Raw genomic sequence first — 21,634 nt, 5'->3', positions numbered from 1 at the left:
TAAGGATCCATTAAATTCCGAAACTTCAAACGCGTATTTCTCGAAATAGCAAAAACTACACTCATGCGACTTGTCCTCCGAGCCCCCCTTATTTCAATTATATTAATTTTTTGGGGAAATTCCATTGATAATAATTTTATTATGATGATTTTCTAACCGACGTCTTTCGGAATGTTTCCCATTAGTAATTTTTTTTAAAAATACATTTAATCTCTACGATATTGAGTCTTTTTTACTTTTCCCGCCGAAAGAAAATGACAAAAATGCAATTCCTGTACACATTCTTTTCTTCTCAGTGGTCTTTTATCAGTCTCTCATAAACAATAATTCCATCAAATCTTGGCTGGTTTCTCATAAAAAGTAATAAGTGGTGAGTTCACTCTTTCTACGTTGCATGGGAGATTGAACTCATAATCGTGAGTTCTCTCCGAAAATACTCCCCCCCCCCTCGGGGGGGGGGGGGGGGGTTCACGGTTGACTGCAACTTTCCACGAAATGTGCGATAGTAAGTTCACTTTTTCCATACGATGTTGGATAACTTTTCCGCCATATTCGTAGGAAGGGGAAGAATCAAGGCCGGCTTCACCTATAGGGCACTAGGGCCCAGGCCCATAGCGGCTTTTGAGGGGCGGCGAATTATAGCGATGGGCAAATTTCGGTATTGGAAATTTGAAAGTTATAGCGTAAGGAAAGAAAATATGGAGACAGGGAGGGAGCGAAAGAAGATGAGCGGAAAAAGGATGGAGGAAGGGAATAAATGGGAGCAGCGAAGCGGCTATATTTTGATCCCAGGGGCGGCAAAAACCTAGATCCGGCTGTGGGAAGAGTATCGCATGAGGGGTTACAAATTTTTGAGGAGTAGAACTCAGCCATAAAAAAATGTATTCTTGTGTCAAGAAACGTGATATTGGCGGAAGTCATTAATTAACCTACAGAATGTTAATATTCTTTATGGTTTTATGGATACTCTTTTGCGTTGGAAGTAAGTTTCCATTGGATGGCAGTAAAAGTTTTCCCGAGTTCAACTGACGAGTCTTAGCTGTAAGAGCTCTTCGTGCCAACCATGAAAGATGAAGTGCCCTAATTTCAACACGGGAAGTTCCCCGGGACGTCCGTGAAAGCGTTGACGACCAAGATATGGGATTGGTGTGATCACCTGCGAGTATGGGACAGATTGCCGCGGGAGTGAGCCGGGACAGAATTTCCACGCAGAAATAAAAACATCCGAAGATGATTATCGGCAATTATTGTATAGCAGTTCAACCTGAAGGCTAACCACATGCATTACCTACCACTCTCATATTTCCGCTAGGATAATTTGACTAGACATCAGCGAGTACCTGATTATTGCCTACTGCTGCCGTCAATCAGCTTACGTCAGTCTCACAATCCAGGATTAGGCACAGTTTTTCCAAACGCGAGGTTCGATCATAACTGACTCCAGGGAGTCCCATTTCTCTGGGACTCGAACCGGTTCCAAAGTTGTTCGTCCTGCACAAAGTTGTCGACGTTTTGAAAAGTTTTTGGGGTTTTTTTTTCAATTTGGTTTTCCGTTCAATGCGCAATTTTTTAAGGCCTTTATTTTGGCATTTTCTCAGTTGACAAAAATTCTTGCGAATATTTATGTATGTTTTTCACTTATTTTTCACGAATTTAATTTATGACGGTGCGCGGAAATATCATTGTAGACCGATCTAATGTTGCCAATAATAGTCTTTAAAATGTTCGGTTGACAGAAAATTGCTGCAGAGCACAATGAAGAAACTGCGTCTGCATGTGCTACAAATCACGATTGTCCTAATTCTATTGCATTGTTACTTTTGGAGGAAACCAGCTACCGACGTGCAGTTTTACAGTGATTCAGTTCTAACACTATTCTATCTCTCAGAAATAACTAGTTTGTGATAATATACCCAAAAGGTAAAGCCTTCAGAATAAAACATTATCTCTGGACGAAATTACTCTTCGTATCCTCACCCCCATTTATTTCTATCCGAATAAACAAATATTGGAAGATCTGAACTGAAATACAAGGAAATATCGATTGAACTCACAGTAAAATGAAAGTACATAATTCACATTAATAAAAAGAAATTCGAAAGGTAAATTACGGAGTGCGGCTAACCATTAAAATAATCTGTTTAAAGGGTTTATAATTAAAATTAAATTAAGTTAATATTTATTTATTACAAAATAGTACCTAGGCGCGTTGTAATTCCTAGTAAATTATTCTATTTAAGACTATTAAGCCCAATTAAAGTGCTGAAATATTCAAATGAGTCCTATGACATTGATCCATGGATTCACGCTACCTCCAGTGGAAAGTGAATAAGTGAAATATTATTTTCTCGATTAGTTATTGAATTCAAACTACGACGGATTGAATGGACGTTTGACTTTTGAGTTTAGTACGCGATAAAGTTTTGCTCTATTTTTATCTTTTAAAAAAACAAAAACTAGAATCAAAATGGTTCCTCTGTACCTTCAAATTGGCGTTTGTTTCGCGTTGGTCTTGTGCTTGTTAGCATTCATATCACGGTTTGACCATTGGAAGCGGCTGGGCATCCCGTACTTAGAGCCGTGCTACGTGTGTGGTCATCGCGTTTTCCGCAAGTTCCTGTTCAAATCTTACGCCGAATGCCTGGACATCCTGTACCAAAAGGCCCGAGCCCAGAACCTGCGATTTTGCGGATTTTTCCAATTTCAAACCCCGATTCTGATGATCCTTGATCCGAGTATCATCGATCGGGTCCTCGTGAAGGACTTTCATCACTTCTCGAACCATCACGACTTCCGGTACGACCAGAACCATATTTACTCGCACCAGCTCTACTCGCTCAACGACTCCTACTGGAAGACCCTGCGGCGTCAGATGTCGTCCATGTTCTCCGCCACGAGCATGAGGCAGATGGCCAATCGAATGAGTAGCTGCTCCGAGAAAATGGAACAACACTTCGAGAAGCAGTATAATAGAACATGGGTACGTATTCGTTATCAAAGGGTGTAATTGTGCCTTGTTATAGGCCACTAGATGAAAAGATATGCAACAAGAACTCTAATATGGACGTATTTATGCTAAAAGGTACTACGTTACACTCAGACCCTATGCACATAGTTCCTTTTAGCATAAATACGTCCATATGTCCTACTTTCATGATGTTAAAAATGTCACAAAAAAAAGTCGCACATTAGGGTGATTTCACGATAACAGGAATAGTTAAAATGTGAAATACCTTAGAAATAAAAGTGCACCAATTTTAACAGGATTTCATTACCTCATTTTAAAGGTATTAAACTTCCTTTTTCCAGCTTTGGCACGCTCTATTTTGATTCAGTGCAAAGTTAAAGTGATTGATAAACAAGCCATTGAATCAGGTATCAGCGCTTCCCGCGGGACTGCTGGAGGTCCACGCAAACATGGCGGCCCTGCCAAATTGTGTCGGTTACGTAACAGACACAGCGTAACCGACACTCAAAAATGTGAGATTAAAGATGATACAACAGATGAAACTTGGCAATTCTTGAGTTATGAGGTGGAATTAATGCTGCCTTAAAAGTTTTCTAAACTTTGGAGACTTCCTTTTAGTTTAATACTATTAAATTGAGGTTTTTGCGTAGTGAGGAATTAGTGCTACACACGTAAAAATCACTGGTTTTCATAATAATTAAAGTTTTCATTGTAAAAAAAACTGACTTATTAGTAATAGTTTTGTCAGGAAGACTTCAGCAAACAATTTGATGGCACTTTTGAAACTCCTGACTCCATCTGGCGAGATAAACACTGCACTTTATACAACTGCAAAAATTTGTTGCCAAATGTGGCGACACCTCTTTCTTACGACTTTTCTCGCTCAATAATAAACATTTCAGTTCAAACTGGCAATTTTCTTGAACACTAGAGTCTCTTTTCAGCAAATATTGCCATAGAGTTCATGATCAGTACTGATTTGTTACCGCAAATTGCTCTTTTGCTTCAAAATCGGGGTTGGCGACGCGTAACCGACCGGACATTTTCGGCCTTTTAAGTCTCATATTATTAAATATAATAATAATTCATCATATTTTTTAGCATGGATAGGTTCAGGGACATCATTCCTATTGATTAATTAATTTGGTTTTCAATCGTTTTGCCCTATGTCGTTCAAAACCCACGGCGACACGACTATTCCTATTATCGTGAAATCACCATTAGAGACTTTTCTTTTCCATGATATTATCTCTGAGGATATTATGCACAAGTCGCACAAGTCATTCAGCTTTAGAATTAAAGAGACCCAATGTCTGCCACCAATTTTAAAACTACTTTTCTTGTGACATGCATGATTTGCGAATACAGCTGTTGCGGCTCCTGAGAGACCGCTTTTGCCTATCTTGTCCATTGAAGGAAGATGTAGTGGCCGTTTAGATAACCACACTTCCTAACAATATTGGCTTTTCTTGGTCAGTGCTGTCCTGCAACAATGCTGTCAATATTGTCAGGCGATGGTTCCAACGGATATTCGTACAATATCACTTGGTACTGTTTAAAGTAGGACTGCCAAACAATTTCGTCCCCCCCCCCCCCAAAAAAAAAAGAGAAAAAAAAAATCACGCGAGTGATCGAAAAAAGTGGAAATGAAAATTCATATTAAACATAAATTACCAGCTTTGGGTATTTTTCTGTGCAAATGTCGACCTACAATATCTACAAAATGTCCCTGTCCAATGTGGCTTCCTGCCTCACGACTAATGTTGCCTCAACCTTGCCACAAAATTCCCCATCAGCACTGCAGGGACTCGGTGGATATCGAAGCAACGTTGAGGGTACATTCCTCTTCAGGGTTTGATAAACTTTCTATAGCCTCAACGTCAACATTCCTGTTTTTCGTCTTTCCAGGTCGATGTGCACGAGCTTGCTTTCAAGTTCACCGCAGACCTGATCAGCAGAGCTTTGGGCACGGATTTGGATCCTTTCTCGGACAAGAAAACACCCGTGCTCGAACTCCTGTACAGCACCTTCAAACCGTCATTTTTCACCATGCTGACGCAATTCGGGTTTATATTCTACCCGAGTTTAGGCCACAAATTCGCGGTCATGTCTCCGACCGAGCACAGAATCCTCAAGGGTTTCGTTGCCGAAAACGTCCACCGATGTCTCAAAAAAGACGGCCGAAACACGGACAAAGATCTTTTCCAGTTTTTGATGGATCTCGAAGAAAATAAGAATGAGAGCAACGAAAGTGCGAGTGAAGGGTCTAACGAGGATCCTGCTTTTACGGTGGAGAGGAAAATACAGAATCCAGAGGAGTTGTCTCCAAGTAAGTCGACCTTTCTCTCTTGGAATTAATACTTGAGATCCCAAGTGGCACAGGTTGCAAATGAATTACGATTACCTACATAGTAAAATTATGACTATTGTATCGGAGTGTTGCTGATGCCGATTCGCTTGCAAATTGGAAACATTGTTTTTTTCTTTATTTAAACATATATTAAACAATCGACTCCAAGTGAGACTACTTGCTTCACCTAGAGTGTTGCGTATGTTGCCTATTCTCTGATTGAAGGGGCTGAACCTGTCGAAAGCCGATAAAACTGAGATAAATTACGATTTTTTTGCATTGTAAATTGATTGTATATCTTTCTCATACATTTGATCGTTTGAAATCGGCATTCATTAACCAAACGATGTAATAATATTGACATTTTTGAGTTGTAAAAAATTAGAAATTCCTGCAAAATTGCAAAATTGATTTCGTTGCACTGTGCTACTTTGGATGTGGGTCAAAAAAAATTTTCCCCTCCTTCTCTATACCCATCCCTTCTATTCAAAAAATGAATGGGTGAATATTTGTGGGTACAAAATTTTGAAATATTTATACAATACATTTTTTTCCTCTCTGTCTCCTGTACGAATATACGTTTGGAGAGATAAAAATTTCCCTAGATAGAGATAAAAATCATACCTAGTTTTTGAATGTGGGAAAAAGAAAAATAACGTAAGTGTGAAACTGTGTGAAAATATGTGTTGAATAACTTCAACAGTAAATAGAATCCTTTGAGAAAAGCATGATTACGCTTGGAGCCTGCAAGGGGGAGTAGCTCGGGGGGGGGGGGGGGGGGCACAATAACTGAAAAAGGAGCTCACAGGCACCAGCGGATTCTTGTGGGCACGTTTGTTCTCGGATTATGTCTGTTTGCTCATCATGTGACGTCACGCAGGTTCATCTCGACATTTTTCTCAAGTAAGCTCTCCGATATCTAGACCCGTCGGCATTCCGTGAATAAAATAACGAGCATGCAGAGAAGGATGTAATGAAGAATCTTACGTTAATAACTTCGAGTGAGTCCAAAGACACTTTCGACCAAAACTCCGGGATAAATTCAACGCGAAAAACACCATTATATTAAACAAAAATTGAAGGAAGATACGGGTTCACAGAGTGATAACGCACGGATATTATCATCGCATCGCAGGCTGGTCACGTGGGCATAACAGGTCGTTGTGCGTCCAGAAAGTGGCGCTCCGAGCGGATCTTTGCGACACTAATCATTGAGCAACAGACCGTCCGAGAGCTTGATCTTCAGCCGGAAATGAAAGGGAGATTCCTACGTTTTCTGACGCTCCTTTCCCTCGAAATCAAACAAATTTCACGTAAATTTTTCACGTGTATGTTGTCTAGTACTGATTGAAGGAGCTCCTCTTATTGAAATAACTTAAGAAACTTAAGTAAAAAATAGTAGGTACTATTTTTATGGCACTGCAAATTGCCTTTCTCACACATGAAACACATCTCAATGGATCTGTTAAAATCGGCGTTTATAGATCAAATTTCGTAAAAGTATTGCAATTTTATGGGGGGGGGAGGCCAAACATCTATTCAATTTTCTGTAAACTAAATGAGACATGAAAGGAAATGAGACAACGTCTCATGTAGTCAGACTATGCAGGGTTATTCAAAAGTCAAGCACCACTGGCCATGCGGGGGGTGGCCATTTGAAATTTTTGAGGTACTCCCCGCCGCTCCTGCTCCCAAAGGGATCAAAACCTAGAAAGTACCTAAAAAAGTTTCTCCCTCTATGAGGGACGGAAATATGAAGAATATGAGGAAAAACGTCTTAAACCGCAAAGCGATATCATGATGAGAACTACAGTTATGGCCAGTGGTGCGTGACTTTTGAATAACCCTGTATAATGTAAGGTAAAGCCGCTCCTAAGCTGTGATGTGAGAAACAATTGGACACATTTCTGCTAAAAGGAATTATATTTCGCGAAAATCTTACTGACATAAGTTCTTCTTAGCATGAATACGTTCAATTCAAAATTCGGTTTTTGCAGCCAAAGAAATGATGCTGATCGGACAACTGATCTGGACTTTCACGGATGCAGTGGAAACAAGCTCTGGACCTCTAAGTTTCTGTTTCCACTTACTATCTTTGAACCCAGAACACCAGCACAAAATAAAGGCAGAAGTCGACGAAGCGTTGCGTAGACACTCGACGGAAGTGATCACCGACGATGTTTTAAAAGATCTAAAACACACGGAGAAAGTTATCAAAGGTACGTGCAAGTTAAGAATTATTTCTTAAAAAATCGTTTCTCGCGATGACTTAATCAAGGCTCCAATCAAAGCACAGGTAAGTTTTGTTACAATGATCGTTCCTGAAGCCGTTTAAGGATTAGTAATGAGAAAGATAAGAATTACGAACGATACGGCCCTGTAACAGCTCTTCAAATGCAATGCGACAACGCTATATGTTCTTTGTAGCGCCTGAATACAACTATTCGCACTTGATGATCGTGCGTGTTGCATGTCAGAAGAATTGAAGGCGCTTCGGTTTTTCAGGTTCCCAAGAGGTACGCACGGGGTAGCGCGGTGCGCGCTTCTTACATTTACTAATTTATAAGTAATACTTTATTTGACTAAAATGTGCTGTTTTACATATTTATTTAATTATGCTCTTTTATATCAACTATTCTCTAAAAGAAAAAATTCTTACAGCCTGGATAAATTTTCAATAAGTGACAGTATGATTAAAATGTTTAAAATTTAGTTCACTCACGTGCGACAATTTTATTTCTAAGTATTGTGCAGACGCGTTTCGAGCGAATTGCTCATTATCCACACCGCGATGATGAGCCGCTCCCTCGAAATGCGTCCGCATAATAAAGGAGAAATTCGTCACAAGTGAGTAAACTAAATGTTAAAATTTGTATTTACTTGCCCTACCTCGTGCGGAAACGAGGTCCCTCAAATCAAAATTAAAGGTGATGAAAAATTTGAGGAAAAAGAAAAAAATTACAGAGGGGAGAATTTTGAACAAAAATTCTGGCGAGGGTAATATTTGTCGGTTCACTGGAAACAAACACATCGGATCTAGAGTCCAGACTCTTTAAAACATCGACAAGAAAAAATACTCTTGGTTCAATCGGATTTTTACTTAAATCAAGAACCAAGCATCTTAATTTGAGCGGATTTCCTTTTGATTTAAGCAAAAATCTTATTGAATCAAGAGTATTTTTTCTAGTCAATGTTTTCAAGAGTCTGGACTCTAGATCCAATGTGTTTTTTCCAGTGTTTCTGATCTTCTTATTAAATTGAGTCCATTTAACATTAATTTTTTTAAAGGAAAGTGGATAACGACTAACGATGTTGACCAACGAAGGAAGCGACGAATGTCGAGGGTAAGAAGAATATTTAGTCACCTCCCGGCTAAAATATCACAAGAGCCATGCTAAATTTAAAAGTTTCCGCCGCCATTTTATTTTCTTAAAGAGAAATTTTTGGTTGAATCTGTTTGAAAATTTCACTGAATTTTATCGACAGCACAAAGAAAGTTCAATGAAATTTTTGGACAGCTTCGTTCAAAAATTTCTCTCTGAAAAATAAAATGGTTGCGGACATTTTTAAACGTCGCATGGCGCTTCAGGGCCGGATCAAGGGGGTGGCCACATGGGCCGCGGCCCATGGCGGCAAAATTAGGGGGCGGCAAATTTTGCAATTTTTTTAAATGCAGGTACAAAAAAATCGGATTCAGAAAAAAATTACAAACAAGAAAATGAGACAAAATCTCTCATTTCCTGAGAGTTCCTTAATTGCTAATTTTGTCGTATTTCGGTGATACAAAAGACTGCGCACCTTTAATTAGTTGAGTTAAGAGAGAGACCAAACGCGTAATTTGGCCTGGAGCGGCGCGGCGCAAAGAGAAATGATGACGAGGACTTGAGATGAAAAGGAGAAGCCCTCGACGCAGCGGTCGGCATGTAACACTTATCAGCGCCTACGAGACTGCATGAATACTTCACGCATTGCGTCAAACACAGTACGATCAACAGCGGTCGGCGCCCTCGGCGCGGCGTGAAACGCATAGTGCCTACAAGACTACATGAATACTTCACGCATTGCGCCAAACATAGTGTGGTCAGCGCGGCATGGCGGCGGAAGTTAAAATTATTAAACCACATTTATGTTTGCTCTTTCTTAATTTTTTAGTTCATTTCTTACAAATGAAAGGCCTTGTCCCCGCAGAGATAGGTTCACTCTTTAGGAACTTTCGCGCGAAGTTCCGTGAACTTTTGCTAGTAGTGTTGACAGGGCTTACGCAAAAAATGTGTCCAACACGAGTGAACGCGTCTCATGCACCCTTCTCCCTCCGGTACGTTCACTTGATGGTTTTTATTGATCTTTCAAAATGAATGAGAAGAGAGCGGCAAAATACAGGTGGCCCATGGGCGGCAAGTAGGTAAATCCGGTCATGTGGCGCTTGTGATACTTTGACTAGAAGGTGACGATTTCTTGAAAACATAGTCTCGCATTGTAATAAGCATTCTTGTGCCTCCTTCCTGATTCTCATTTGAGACTAGATTATTCAGTACTTTCCACTTAGACGGTATGTTTTTATCCCAGACTCTGGGAAGAATCTTCTTCGGGTGCTGATCTCTAATTCTTCTTCTCCATTGCAGAAACTCTGCGATTGTATCCAGCATTGATGCCAGTGGTGAGAATTTGCACGAAAGAGTACAAAATCCCTGACTCTGAGACCATCGTGCCTGTGGGAACTTTACTCGTTGTTCCAATTTATTCGATTCACGCAGACCCCCAGCACCACTCGGACCCTCGAGAATTTCGGCCCGACAGATTTGACGAGGAAAGTCCGAGTAAACTCACGCCCTTCACATACTTACCCTTCGGAAATGGCCCACGAAGCTGCTTTGGTAAGACACCTCCTTTGATAAGCCACTTTTACCGATACAAATTCGTGCGTGATGAAGTCGGGCAAAATGCACCTTGCAATGAAAACTCAACTTCTGCTGTTCAGAAGTGCACTTAATTGTACAGCGAATTTTGTGTAAAGGGTAGAAGAAACAGAAACTTTGCGGGAGGGGGGGCACAAGTCAAATTATGATAAAAAAGGTTAAAAATTGTTTCCGGTACTTCCTTTCGGTAATCTTTTTAGGTGCGAGACGCGTTTCGGAGCTCAAAGCTCCATCATCAGACGGCAGCCAACTCCGACTGTTCTCTGCTGTTCGCTGTCGACTGTCTGAATGTTCGCGGCAGACTAATGATGGAGTTTTTAGCTCCGAAACGCGTCTCACCTGAAAAGATTACCGCTAGTGAGTTACGGATTTTTTTTTTTTTTTTTTTTTTTTTTTTTTTTTTTTTTTTTTTTTAAATTGCTTATCACAAGACGAAACAGATTGGAGGTAAAAAATATCAAATTATGATTTCCTTAATACCGAACAGTTCTGTTGTAATGCTTGCTCCTGAAGCTGCTTAGGTATTTACTTGCAATGAAAAAGAAAAAAAGCCTTAACATTAAATAATACTGCCTTAGAACAGCACTCCAAAAGCGATGTGACGCTACGTTCCTTGTAGCGCCTAAATACAACTATTCGCACTTATTGATCGTGCGTGTTGCATGTGGAAAGAATTGAAGGCGCTTCGGTTTTTCGGATCCCTGGAGCGGCGCGCGGAGCTTATCAGCCGTTGTCAAAATGCTCTTCACTATCCAGCAGTCAGGATTGACGGAACAGGGACAGTAAGAGGCGATAAATAAGGGCTGCTGCTGTCAGCGTCTCTCGTTTCATGATCTGTTTCCTGTGTGCCTCGCTCTACCTATTGCAGAGCTCCAAATTCATGACTATAAACTTTCACGCAACTTTCACAAAAATTGCAAGAGAGCATTTTTACATTTTCTGAGAATATTACGGGGAGAGTTAAGTTAAGGCATTAACATTGTTGCTCCAAGTGGTTCTGAAAATGTTTTAAAATGTTTAATGTTTCACGGCGTTAAATATACCGGAGCAACTGAGTAACAAATCTGTGATAACTTTTATTTATTATCTTATTTCCGGACTCCCTTAGTCATATCTGTACTTTATCGGCTACTTTAAGACGATGATCCTCGTCAAAAGACCTTTTAGCACAAGAAAACCTGACTCTGCGCGTCTGCGCTCTGCGATACGGCACGTCATACTTCGGCCATAAAAAGTATTATGTAGGCATGAACATCCAAACTTCCGTCTGTAAAGTTCTGGTTGAGTGATTACACGACACTTATCTTTATTGATGTCGGGAAGATTTTGCTTGGATAAGTACAATAATATCCAACCTGTACATGTCTTAAATAGTTGGACACTTTTATAACAAAACGATATAGTCACAAAGTTTACGTCAGTCCGTTATTAAATGCTACTTTCCACACTTTAAGGATTTCCTAAAGATTGTAAAATTGTCAAATGAGATAAAAAACCATTTGTAAAGGCCATTTCCCTTTCAAATTAAATTCTGTTTATTCAAGAAAATCTAATGTTTTTAAAATTACTTTATGATTAACAAGCATTCACCCTATTACAATGATGAATCAGAGGCTTACTGATATTGCTTTTTGCATAGGTATTGGTGTCGTAAAGTCATAAAGCATTATAATGCGACGATTGAAAGGCAGCGTTGATGTGTGTGTTTTTTTTCACGCGAGACTTCATTAACGGCGGTAATTGAGAGAAACACATACTGTAATTACACTTGTTATAATACACCGTCTTTTTCTTCGTTAATTATTGCATTCTCTCTGTTATGTGATTTCAGGGGCACGGTATGCGATGACCGTGTTGAAATACTCAGTGGCGTCTGTCGTCGCTAAATTTGAGATGACACCGGTAAACACGAAGACCAATGTTGTGCCACTCCACCCTCTGAGCCCAATATTGTTACGACCACGAGAACCGATCTTCGTCCGTTTTACAAAGAGAGAACAGTAGATGGTGGGCGAAAATCACCTTTAACTCAGATGTAAGAATTTAAATTAATACACTCACACATACTCGTAATAATGTACAGTGGCGGATCCAGAGTGAATCGGGGGGGGGGGGGGAGGGGCATTTGCTAATGTCGAGTAGGGGTCTGAGGTGATCCTCCCCCCCCCCCCCCCCCCCCGAGGAAGGGAGAACGGGTGCCTCCCCCGGAAAATTTTGAAAAAATAAGCCCTCCAAGACTGAATTTTACAAAGTTTTAGCTTACAATATGTGCATCATTTAAAGGTTGAAAATTGACGAATAATATTTCTCTCAGCGTAATTTCATTTCCGTATATGGGCTAGGTATTTATTTCTGCGGTGTTGAGTCACCGTTGCCTTAGTAAACTTTGGTCTTATAGTTCTGTCTTAGAACCATTTCAGTAAATTTCTAGGAGCACTTTTTTTCTCTCCCTTTTCTACCCAATTTGTTCCATCGAGGGTATTGAGTAACCATTTTCCCCCTCTTTTTGAATTGTTCCCTCTTTTAAGAGTCTGGTGTAAAAGAAGCAAAATGCAAGCGTGTTTGAGCACTGCAACAATATAACGAATTTATTGCAGTCCATTCCCACAAATAAACTATTTTCGATTAAATTGCAACACATTGTTATAATAATATTGCTAGGTACTCACAGCAATCAATGCCTCTCAGAAATACTTGCCGGGCAAGAAAGCCATAATGACTTCCTCCGAAAATGGACTCACGGTCTTCGGATGTATAGAGCCTGCTTCGCTCTCATTATCAAAAGATCGATCAAAGTATCGAATGTCTCGCCGCTATTGTTTCTTTGAGACACATAACGTCAATTGGAACTGGCAGGTGAAGATTAAATTTTTTTGAAAATTGTGCTTGTAGAGAGAATCGGTAACAAACAGTCTTGTGGTGTGGATGAACTCGTGCGTTTAAAAACAGCTTTTTACTTAGTTATGCTTTATTCGATCGAACAATATACAAGTGTTTTTTTTATTACTAAGTGTTCCCCATTTTGAAAAGCAAAGAGCGCCAGCAGAGCGTCAGATTTGAGGTACGTACAAAGTGGCAGAGCCCTAACTCTGCGGAGCGTCAGATTTGAGGTACGTACAAAGTGGCAGAGCCCTAACTCTGCGGAGCGTCCACTAAACATGGCCGTGCCCCTGAAATGAGGGGCTTGAAGAACAAGGCGCATGAGTGCAGTTTTTGCTATTTCGAGAAATACGTGTCTGAAGTTTCGAAATCACATGGATCCTTATAGCAAAAAGGTAGTTCAAATTGACTTTTTCATGCTAAAAATTGAATTTGCAGCGAATTTTTCAAAGAATACGCTCTAAGAAAAGTTCCTCAATTTTTTCAGAAGCCGCACTTGCGCCTTGTCCTCTAAGCCCATCAAATGAAACAAAAAAAAAAAGCAGTGAACTCCAACACAATGTGTTGATAAGGCGCGTCATTAACTCGCACATATCAAACCCTTTAGTTTTCATTTACAGAGATTTCAAAAAAGGCAAGCAGCACAACAAGAGAATTCACGATCCAACACTGCAAGGTCAACGACGCACCTTGACGAGACCGTGTATTGTGAATCTAGAAAGCTATTCGAACAAATTTAAGTTTTTTGATCTGCCTCAAGCAAAATCTTATCAGATTCTTGAAGAAAAGTGCTACGGAAAAATTTAAGCGAAGAAAGGAAAAATTCTGTCGAACTCCTAGAAGATAAAGTCGATTTAAAGGTATTTTGGGGCTAAAATACCCAAATCACCGGTATTATAAATCCCGTTATATTATTGAAAAGAAATTGACTCGATATAAATGCAATTGTATTAAATATGTCTTGATTTTGTTATTTTAATCGCCTTTTCATGCAAAGAAGCTCAACCATGTCCAGGCTTTATTCATTCATGAATTGAATGTAAGCAATCCACATCCCGAAAATCTACCGATTTGCCGTAAAAAATCGCAGAAACTTGATATACCAGGTCGATGTACCCACTCTTTGAATTTACCAATCAATTTAGTGAGTGCACGTATGTGAAAGTCAAAATGCTATAGTCATTTTGGGTGCATTCATTTTTCATGAAACAATTGTTAGTAATTTCAATCCCGAAAAACCATAAATTTTCCGTATAAAATCGAAAAAATCAAAATATGTCGACTCCCTGACGTGAAAATTAAATTCTACGTGTGAAAATACTTATGTATCGATATGCTGAACAGAATGCTCGCATCTCCTCGTAATTTACAAACCGTTCCTATACTCATCTCAAAATGTTTCTCAGAGCTTTGTGTTGTAATCAGCTTCCATTTAAACTCCGGTTTGATGGCCGAATCGGCTGCCCAAAAAGCAAGCCATTTTTGAAGGGCTCTATGAGAAATTCGTGATATTATCAGCTCTTAGGAAATCACCCCATGGGTAAAATTGCTGGTATAAATTTTCGAGTGCTTAAAATAATTGTATTCAAGAAACTAAGGCATTAAACTATGGAGTCAATTTCGTTTTAATAATATAACGGGATTTACTTGTCTTCAGGTCAAAACTCATACAAGGAAGCCCCGTGCAAGAGGCTAATTTTTTGTAATTTCACTCAATTTTTTCTCCTTTTTATAATTGAATTGCTTGTCACATTCTGAGGTCAATCATATTAAATTGTAATTTATACATTCCTTTTTTCCCCCTTCATTTTATTTTTTGTTTGGAGAAGTTTTGTTGATTTCTTCGGATTTCGAATACTGTAACTTCTCTTCTATTTGGCCGATTTTCATGAATGAGACCTCTTTTAATTCGTGTTTTAACGGAGAGGAAGGAAAAAATTGCTAAAAACTCGCGAAACAATTTTCTTTGAAAATTGGACGAATCCTAGCGTGACGGTGAAATGGTTAATGAAGCGTAAGTAATAGACCGTATTCGATAACGGTTCGATGTATCGTTTGGTTCAAAACAATAGAACATAACCTCAAACCAAACTGCAAGGATTTTAATTGGATAAGCTGAAAATGAGAAATTTCCTGACAATTTCACTTTGCATTGGCATTTGGTACTCAAAAGAATAAAAAATCTGTTTCAAAAGATCCGTTCTCTCAGATTTCTGAATTTACTTTTGAGGCTATGTTTATGTTTTGAACCAATCGATATCGATACAATCTCACCCGTTTGATGTATCGAATACGATCTATTGGGCGAGGGGCTGAGGATCGTCGCTTGGCGACCGTCATTAGCTATTGTTCGTCGAGACGCCGACGCAGTGAGCAGGAGCGTGGGGAAGAGAAGGGTAAGTGGATTCCTGTATGAGCCACGTTTAGCTAATGGTCTAATGAGTCTCGAGGCTCATCACAGATTGCACTTACACAGATTGCACTATCAGAGCACGGGTACCAACTTTTGAAAATTATAACCGAGGTTACAGATCTGTCAAAGCAACGTTTTGAACAAAACGGAGGAGTTAAATTCTCATTCCGAGAGTGCCGACCTGCTCAGCCATCCTCGAATCAATTCGCTTGATTCTTCTTATATATGCATATTTTAAATCAGCGCGTCGCATTCTTAGGCTTTTTTTAAAAAAACCAAGTAACGTAGACTCTTGGTATTCACTGCACATAAACTAGAGACCCCCAGAATGAGAAACAACTTTAAATCATAATTATTGATGGATAAATAAACTTTTTACACGCTTTGGAAAATCTCAGAAGTTCGCGGTAGTCACTTTTCGGTAAGGAACTAAGGGACTCGGTTATTGTATCGAGCAGGGTTCGAAACGATCGCAAAGGCGGTATACTACGTATACGCGCCAATAGCCTCTTTAATTCATAGCTGTAAGGTGTCCGGCGGTTCATCTCACGTACATACCAAGAGCCTATAAATGATTAAATGCAAAATATATCGATTTTGATAGCCAATAAACTATCGCAGGGCCGTTGAGAGGATGGCATCATGGGGGGGGGGGGGATTGCCTCCCCCTGCGTTTCAGAAGGCTTAGATAAAAAACACAGAGAATAGATGGAACTGCTGAAAATTTGCTTTTTAAACAATCATATCAGGTGATTTAATCACTCACCTATTTTTATAAGTTACGTTAGTTAAATTAATGGTCATAAAATTAACTTCAATTAAGTTCATGTCATATGCCCTCATCAAGCAATTCATGTAGGTATTCATGTCTTCATTTATGTATTATAATATTCGAGGTCATGTCAGGTCAGCCCCCCCCCCCCCCAAGGTTTTGGTGAAATGGCGCTACTGTTGCGAGGCGAGATGAATGGAGGAAAACATAAGAATCTCAATGATCCCCCCCCCCCCTCACCATAACAATTCATTATGAGGGGGTCCGCCATCGTATTTTTTTTTATTATTATTATAATCCTTCTCTTGTTTTGTTGAAAAATTGCGAATAAGAAAACAGCAAAATAATTATTTGATCCTACAATTTTTTGCAATTATTTTTAGAGCGAGAAGTTGAAAAAGTTGCTCGAGTTTGAAACAACCTATTAGCATTTTCATGCAAACCTCTAAAACTACAGGATCATGCGTAATCGAGCTCGTTTAAATCGCCTTAAATTCGTTGGGTATGCAATTTGATCTCCGAGGAGTTTGAATAATTGCTTGGGGTTAAGGCGAACTGCGACCCAGAGCCCCAGAGGTGAGCAGCAGGTTACGCGGCTCCCTGAGTCAGACTACTAGTCGACTGTGAAACCCCCGAACCACGTATTTCGGTTTGCGACGTTGCAGACTTCCTGTCATATTTTAGTTTTTAAATGGAGAACGGCTCCACGTCAATTCCTAAAAAATTCCTTGATTTTTCCTCTTGGTGACAGGCAAATTTAAAAAAAAAAAAAAAAAAAAAAAAACCTCAGGGAATGATGTCCGTGTGTTCCTCTTTCACAAAAGAAAATAGAGGCGGAGATTTTTAGACACCGCAAACGAGATACATGGTTTGGAAGTTTCAATGTCGTAGTGCATGATATCACGAATCCTTTCAAAGTTCCTTCATTTCTTTGAATACGCAATTCGATGTCTAGAGCGGTCTACCATGTCATGTATGGTCCGGTCGGTGATGCGAGGGCCAATGAGAAGCGGCGGCGCCGAGGGACGTCGCTATTGGCTGGCGCAGGGTTGCGCTGCACCAATCAGCTACTTTTGGGTGGGGCGTGTTCCGTCTCCGAGTAAGAACGCCATGTCATTTTACGACGATACCACTATTCGACCACATGGGAGCGTTTGTTGCCTACACTAAAATTGAAGGCGAACTGACGTGGCGTAACTGTAATCTTCTTCCGATTGGTGATAAGTTATTTTTAAAGCAAGTTCACGACTATACCGCTTGCTTATTTCTCATTACTTCTTAATTCCTTTTTTCTTCAAACACTCAGATACATGAATTCACAACTAAACCCGGTTCTAACAAAAATTATGGTGTCTTTGACAAATTCGTCAACAGATAACTTTTGACTATTACATGGAGGATGACAAATTTTATAAAAATAGGGTCTACTATGCAAAACAGTACTGCTTTATATCGACGGCGTAAGTCCGCAATCACATATTATATATCTCGTTTGCGGTGTCTGAAAATCTCCGCCTCTATGTTATTTTTTTAAGGAACAAATTGACATCATTCCTTGAAGTTTTTGCAGAATTTTCTTCACACAGAGAAGAAAAATCACGGCAGTTTTTAAGCATTACCATTGAGTGGTTTCCCATTTAAAAAATAGAGTATGTCAGGAAGTCTGCGACGTCGCAAACCGAGTTATGTGATTGCCGAATTACAACGTCGATACGCGTTTTTTTCATGATTTTACAAGATTAAAGCGGCCCTGAATCATTTTTTCTCTTTTTTCCAGATAAACACTTCAAGCAACCTGCTTCAATTATCTTTAAGAAAAGATACAAACTCAGCGTACACCTTATGTTGTTATAGAGATGAAATTCGGATGGAACACTTTTTTGGCTGTTTTACTGCAGTTTTTCATTGCAGTTGTTTGCCTCTTTCCAGCGGTGGACTCAAAATGTTGCGTGATGTTACGGCATCCTCCTTTCTCAGACGTCGATTATTGCGGCGATGTCAAGCGGGACTACAAGCAGGGGAAATATTGCTGCGGTAAGGGCTCATGCAATGCCTTCTGCTGTAATTGCAAAAGAGGGTGCGTCAAGGGAGGCAGCTACGAAGAAAATAGCAGATAATTAGAATGAAAATGAGTTGATTCTGACTTACCCCAAGAGAGAAACTTCAACCATTAAGAGAAAGGGGGGGGGAGAAAAATAAAATTATGTTCCTATCTAATCAGCTGTCGGAGATACTTCAAGAAAATATTTTTCGAAGAATTGAAGTAAAAATGCAGTAAAGTTTCTTGAGTTCCTTGAATAATAACATGTTTGATTAGTACTTATTTATTAAAAATGGAATAAATGTATGTGTACACATAAATATACAATCATAATAATAATAATGAGAAAAAAGGGGAGAAGGAAAAAAACCAGGCGCAGGAACCTACGTACCATAGATCGCATTAAATTGTAACTGGGTACATGGTGTGTCGGAGTGTTGTAATGTTGCCTATTCGTTAAATGAAGGGGCTCCTCTGTTTGAAATTTATTGTATGGAACAAAATTGAAACAGGTTTGAACGGTTTTGCATCGCAAAGTGTCTACCTATAGGTGTCACAAATGGAACTCATTCTATTGATCGTTTAATCTTTAAATGTTCAAGAATTTTTTCATACGCTAAGTCCCAAGTCGGGTCAAATGGACCCGTACTTAAATTCACTGATTTTGACAATTGATCTCATGTTGTTTCCATGTTTTTGAGAGTAAGAGATCCTTTTCCGGAAATTTTCACCTTTTTGGTAACGCAGTACGGGTGCTTGTTTAGGCCCCCCCCCCCCTCACCCACCATATGTAAGCCCCCCAGAAGAGGTAGTCGGGTCAATTTGACTTGGCTTGGGATTTCTAGGGGTAGACGTCAAGAAATCATTCCCTGATGACACGACACGAGTCTAGCTAAAATAATTTTTAGACGTGCGCATTTAAGGGCGCTTGAGCGACCTTTTAACTTTTTTTTCAAAATGATATTGATTTTGACACTTTATGACGTTAATGAGCAAACTTAACCTTGAATTTTCTTAATTTCAAAAATAGTTAGTAGCTAAGTTCACACTCGATTTTTTTTTTTTTTTTTTTTTTTTTTTTTTTTTTTTTTTTTTAAATGAATTTTGAAAGACTTTTGTGACTGGAAATCGATTTTTGTGACCACACACCAAATTCCATCGTAAGCAATAAATCTTGCTTACCTGGGTGTGAGGCTCTTAATGCAGATACTCTCTCTTTAATATTTAATTAAGCAACGCAGCTTCACCTAGAGGGTGGTTATTAAGTGAAGCCAAGTAGCTCTAGGTAAATGGTGAAACAAAAATGTACCTAGAAAGCTTATTTCCTTTGAAATCTGATTATAGTTGCTTTTGTCCCTCATCTTTAAAGACACAAAAATTATAATTTATGCTTGAGGAAAATCACGGTAACAATTTGAAGCATGTGAAACATTCATGTAAATAAGTAATCATTACAAATAGGTGAAAGGGTTAATGCATCCCGATTCTAAACTCCTCTTATGGAGGTTTACTCTCTTTTGTTGGGAATAAATTTTCTACCAGCTTCTTAAGAACCCCAGCTTTTCATCATCTGTCTATCAAAAAAATTCATCTCGCGCATTATGGGAGGAAGTGAAGGGTGATTTCCCTTTCTGGGAATACTAAATTTCATTTTTTGAGAAGTTGTGAATTATGGAATACCTACAGTCCTCACCTAGAGGGCTCTTCAATATCATGATGATAATTAAACTTATACGATATGTATATTGACTTTCCTTAAATTTCAGTCATTCTGAGATGATACATAGGTACCTCAAATTTTTAATTGTATTTATGTGCTTACCTCTGGAGAGATTACCTAGATCCTATAGATAGTGGTATGGGTTATAACTTTTAAAATGAAGTATTGAATAATTGAAGAAAATTAAATAGTGCACAATTTCACTTTAACATGTTTTGAAAAAGTTTTTTCTGTAAAATATAATTTGATTATGATAATTATATTTTTGAATTTTTTTTATCGCTGCTGCAGGAAGTATTTTACTTGATCTTTATTAATACCTTCCCTTTCATATTGAAAAAATGTACTTGAAAGCCTGTTCCATTCTCAGGTCTGTTTATGTGAACAAAAATACTCTTCAAGTAAGAATGAGTTGTAAGAAAATACCTACACCTGAGGGTGGAATAAACTTCTGAAATGGTCACTGTTTGTTTTGCAACTGAGGGTAACACACTTTATCAGTGCTTTGCTGGCCCTTAAAACATATTCTTATTTACTATTCATTTGGGTCGAGTATTTCTGATGGACAGTCTTAACATTAAGATTAAGGGCATGGTAAGTACTTTGAAAAATATGGACTATGTCATTGATAATAATTTAAATCCAGATGAGATAGATGCTATTTTCTTTCCCGCATATCGACGGTGAAACTACCAAACCACGTATCTCGTTTGCGGTGTTTAAAAATTTACGCTCACATTTTATTTTTTTGAAGTAGACCAAATCAATATCATTCCTTGAAACTTTCACAGAATTTTCTCCGCACGAAGAGGAAAAATCACAGAAATTTTCAAATCTGGACGTTAAGTAGTTTTTCATGTAAAAAATGAAGTATGGCAGGAAGTCTGCGACGTCGCAAACCGAGATACGTGGTTTGGTAGTTTCACCGTCGATATTCTCTGCAAAACAGATAAGTAAAATGCTTTTCCAAATTTTATCGATTAATTTATTCTTAAATCTGATCCCCCAAGTAGCAATGATTGATAAATAGCGATTTTATTGGTTCTTCATCGCGATTACATTGGTAAAAATATATCGATCGATATTATCACATTAAAAATTGCGATATATGGGCGATATATATTGCGATTAATGCATGCGCATTAATTGCTACACATCGCAATTTTTGGTTCCATAAAATCGCAAGCAATTTTCGTCGATAAAATCGAGATTAAATCGCCATTTTATCGCGATTTTTATTTTGAAAATATCGCGATAAATTGAGGACACCGCACCAAGAACAGCCTATAACTGAAAACCGCGTTTTGAGAAAAACGTATTTAAAGTTTTGTTTCTGATGTATTGCGCAGACTTTTCTATGCAGGTACCCTGTTTTGGTGTTTTTGGGTGCCCTAACCCTGAGGGATGACGGATAGATTTTGCGATATATTTTGGGTTTACACTCTAATATATTTAATTTAAAAAACGGTTTATAGGCCATTATTACGCCCAACAGTCATTTTGGTGGCAATATGAAGTATAAATCATTTTAATCACGCATGATTGACGCAAAATGAAAGAATATCGATTGTGAG

General features: G+C 38.9%; 2 protein-coding genes across 5 annotated transcripts in view; one reads left to right on the top strand and one right to left on the bottom strand.

Annotated features, from left to right (window-relative positions):
• Positions 1-6,460, bottom strand: part of LOC109036614 (prostaglandin reductase 1) — a 62,078-nt gene extending 55,618 nt beyond the window's left edge. Inside the window, exon 1 of one of the 3 annotated variants that reach the window (XM_019050949.2) lies at positions 6,306-6,460. Coding sequence is in view for 2 of the 3 variants with exons in the window: in XM_019050951.2 (XP_018906496.2) it covers positions 6,306-6,379 (74 nt within the window). In the remaining variant the exon portion in view is untranslated. The remainder of the gene's footprint in view (positions 1-6,305) is intronic. The other 2 variants (XM_019050951.2, XM_019050950.2) reach the window with 2 other exon arrangements.
• Positions 664-20,320, top strand: LOC109036613 (cytochrome P450 6k1). Of its 2 annotated transcripts, none has more exons than XM_072300406.1 (6): positions 664-2,980; positions 4,877-5,297; positions 7,316-7,537; positions 9,941-10,192; positions 12,066-12,241; positions 18,077-20,320. In XM_072300406.1, the coding sequence occupies exons 1-5, from the start codon at positions 2,468-2,470 to the stop codon at positions 12,236-12,238; spliced, it is 1,581 nt and encodes a 526-aa protein (XP_072156507.1). In that variant the 5' UTR covers positions 664-2,467; the 3' UTR covers positions 12,239-12,241; positions 18,077-20,320. The 2 variants fall into 2 exon arrangements, with proteins under 2 accessions (XP_072156507.1, XP_018906493.2); XM_019050948.2 differs by having other exon boundaries at positions 672-2,980; positions 12,066-12,269.
• Positions 20,321-21,634: the final 1,314 nt, after the last annotated feature.

The sequence above is a fragment of the Bemisia tabaci genome, chromosome 5 (assembly GCF_918797505.1).
Source record: "Bemisia tabaci chromosome 5, PGI_BMITA_v3".
Classification (NCBI taxonomy): Eukaryota; Metazoa; Arthropoda; class Insecta; order Hemiptera; family Aleyrodidae; genus Bemisia; species Bemisia tabaci.
The sequence above is the reverse complement of the archived record's forward strand: the minus strand, read 5'-3'. Positions and strand labels throughout refer to the sequence as shown.

Excerpts from the sequence above, each read along its gene's own strand:
- LOC109036613 (XM_072300406.1), top strand. The coding sequence starts at position 2,468 with ATGGTTCCTCTGTACCTTCAAATTGGCGTTTGTTTCGCGTTGGTCTTG. Across the intron at positions 2,981-4,876 it reads AGCAGTATAATAGAACATGG|GTCGATGTGCACGAGCTTGC; the intron begins GTACGTATTCGT and ends TCGTCTTTCCAG. Across the intron at positions 10,193-12,065 it reads TGGCCCACGAAGCTGCTTTG|GGGCACGGTATGCGATGACC; the intron begins GTAAGACACCTC and ends ATGTGATTTCAG.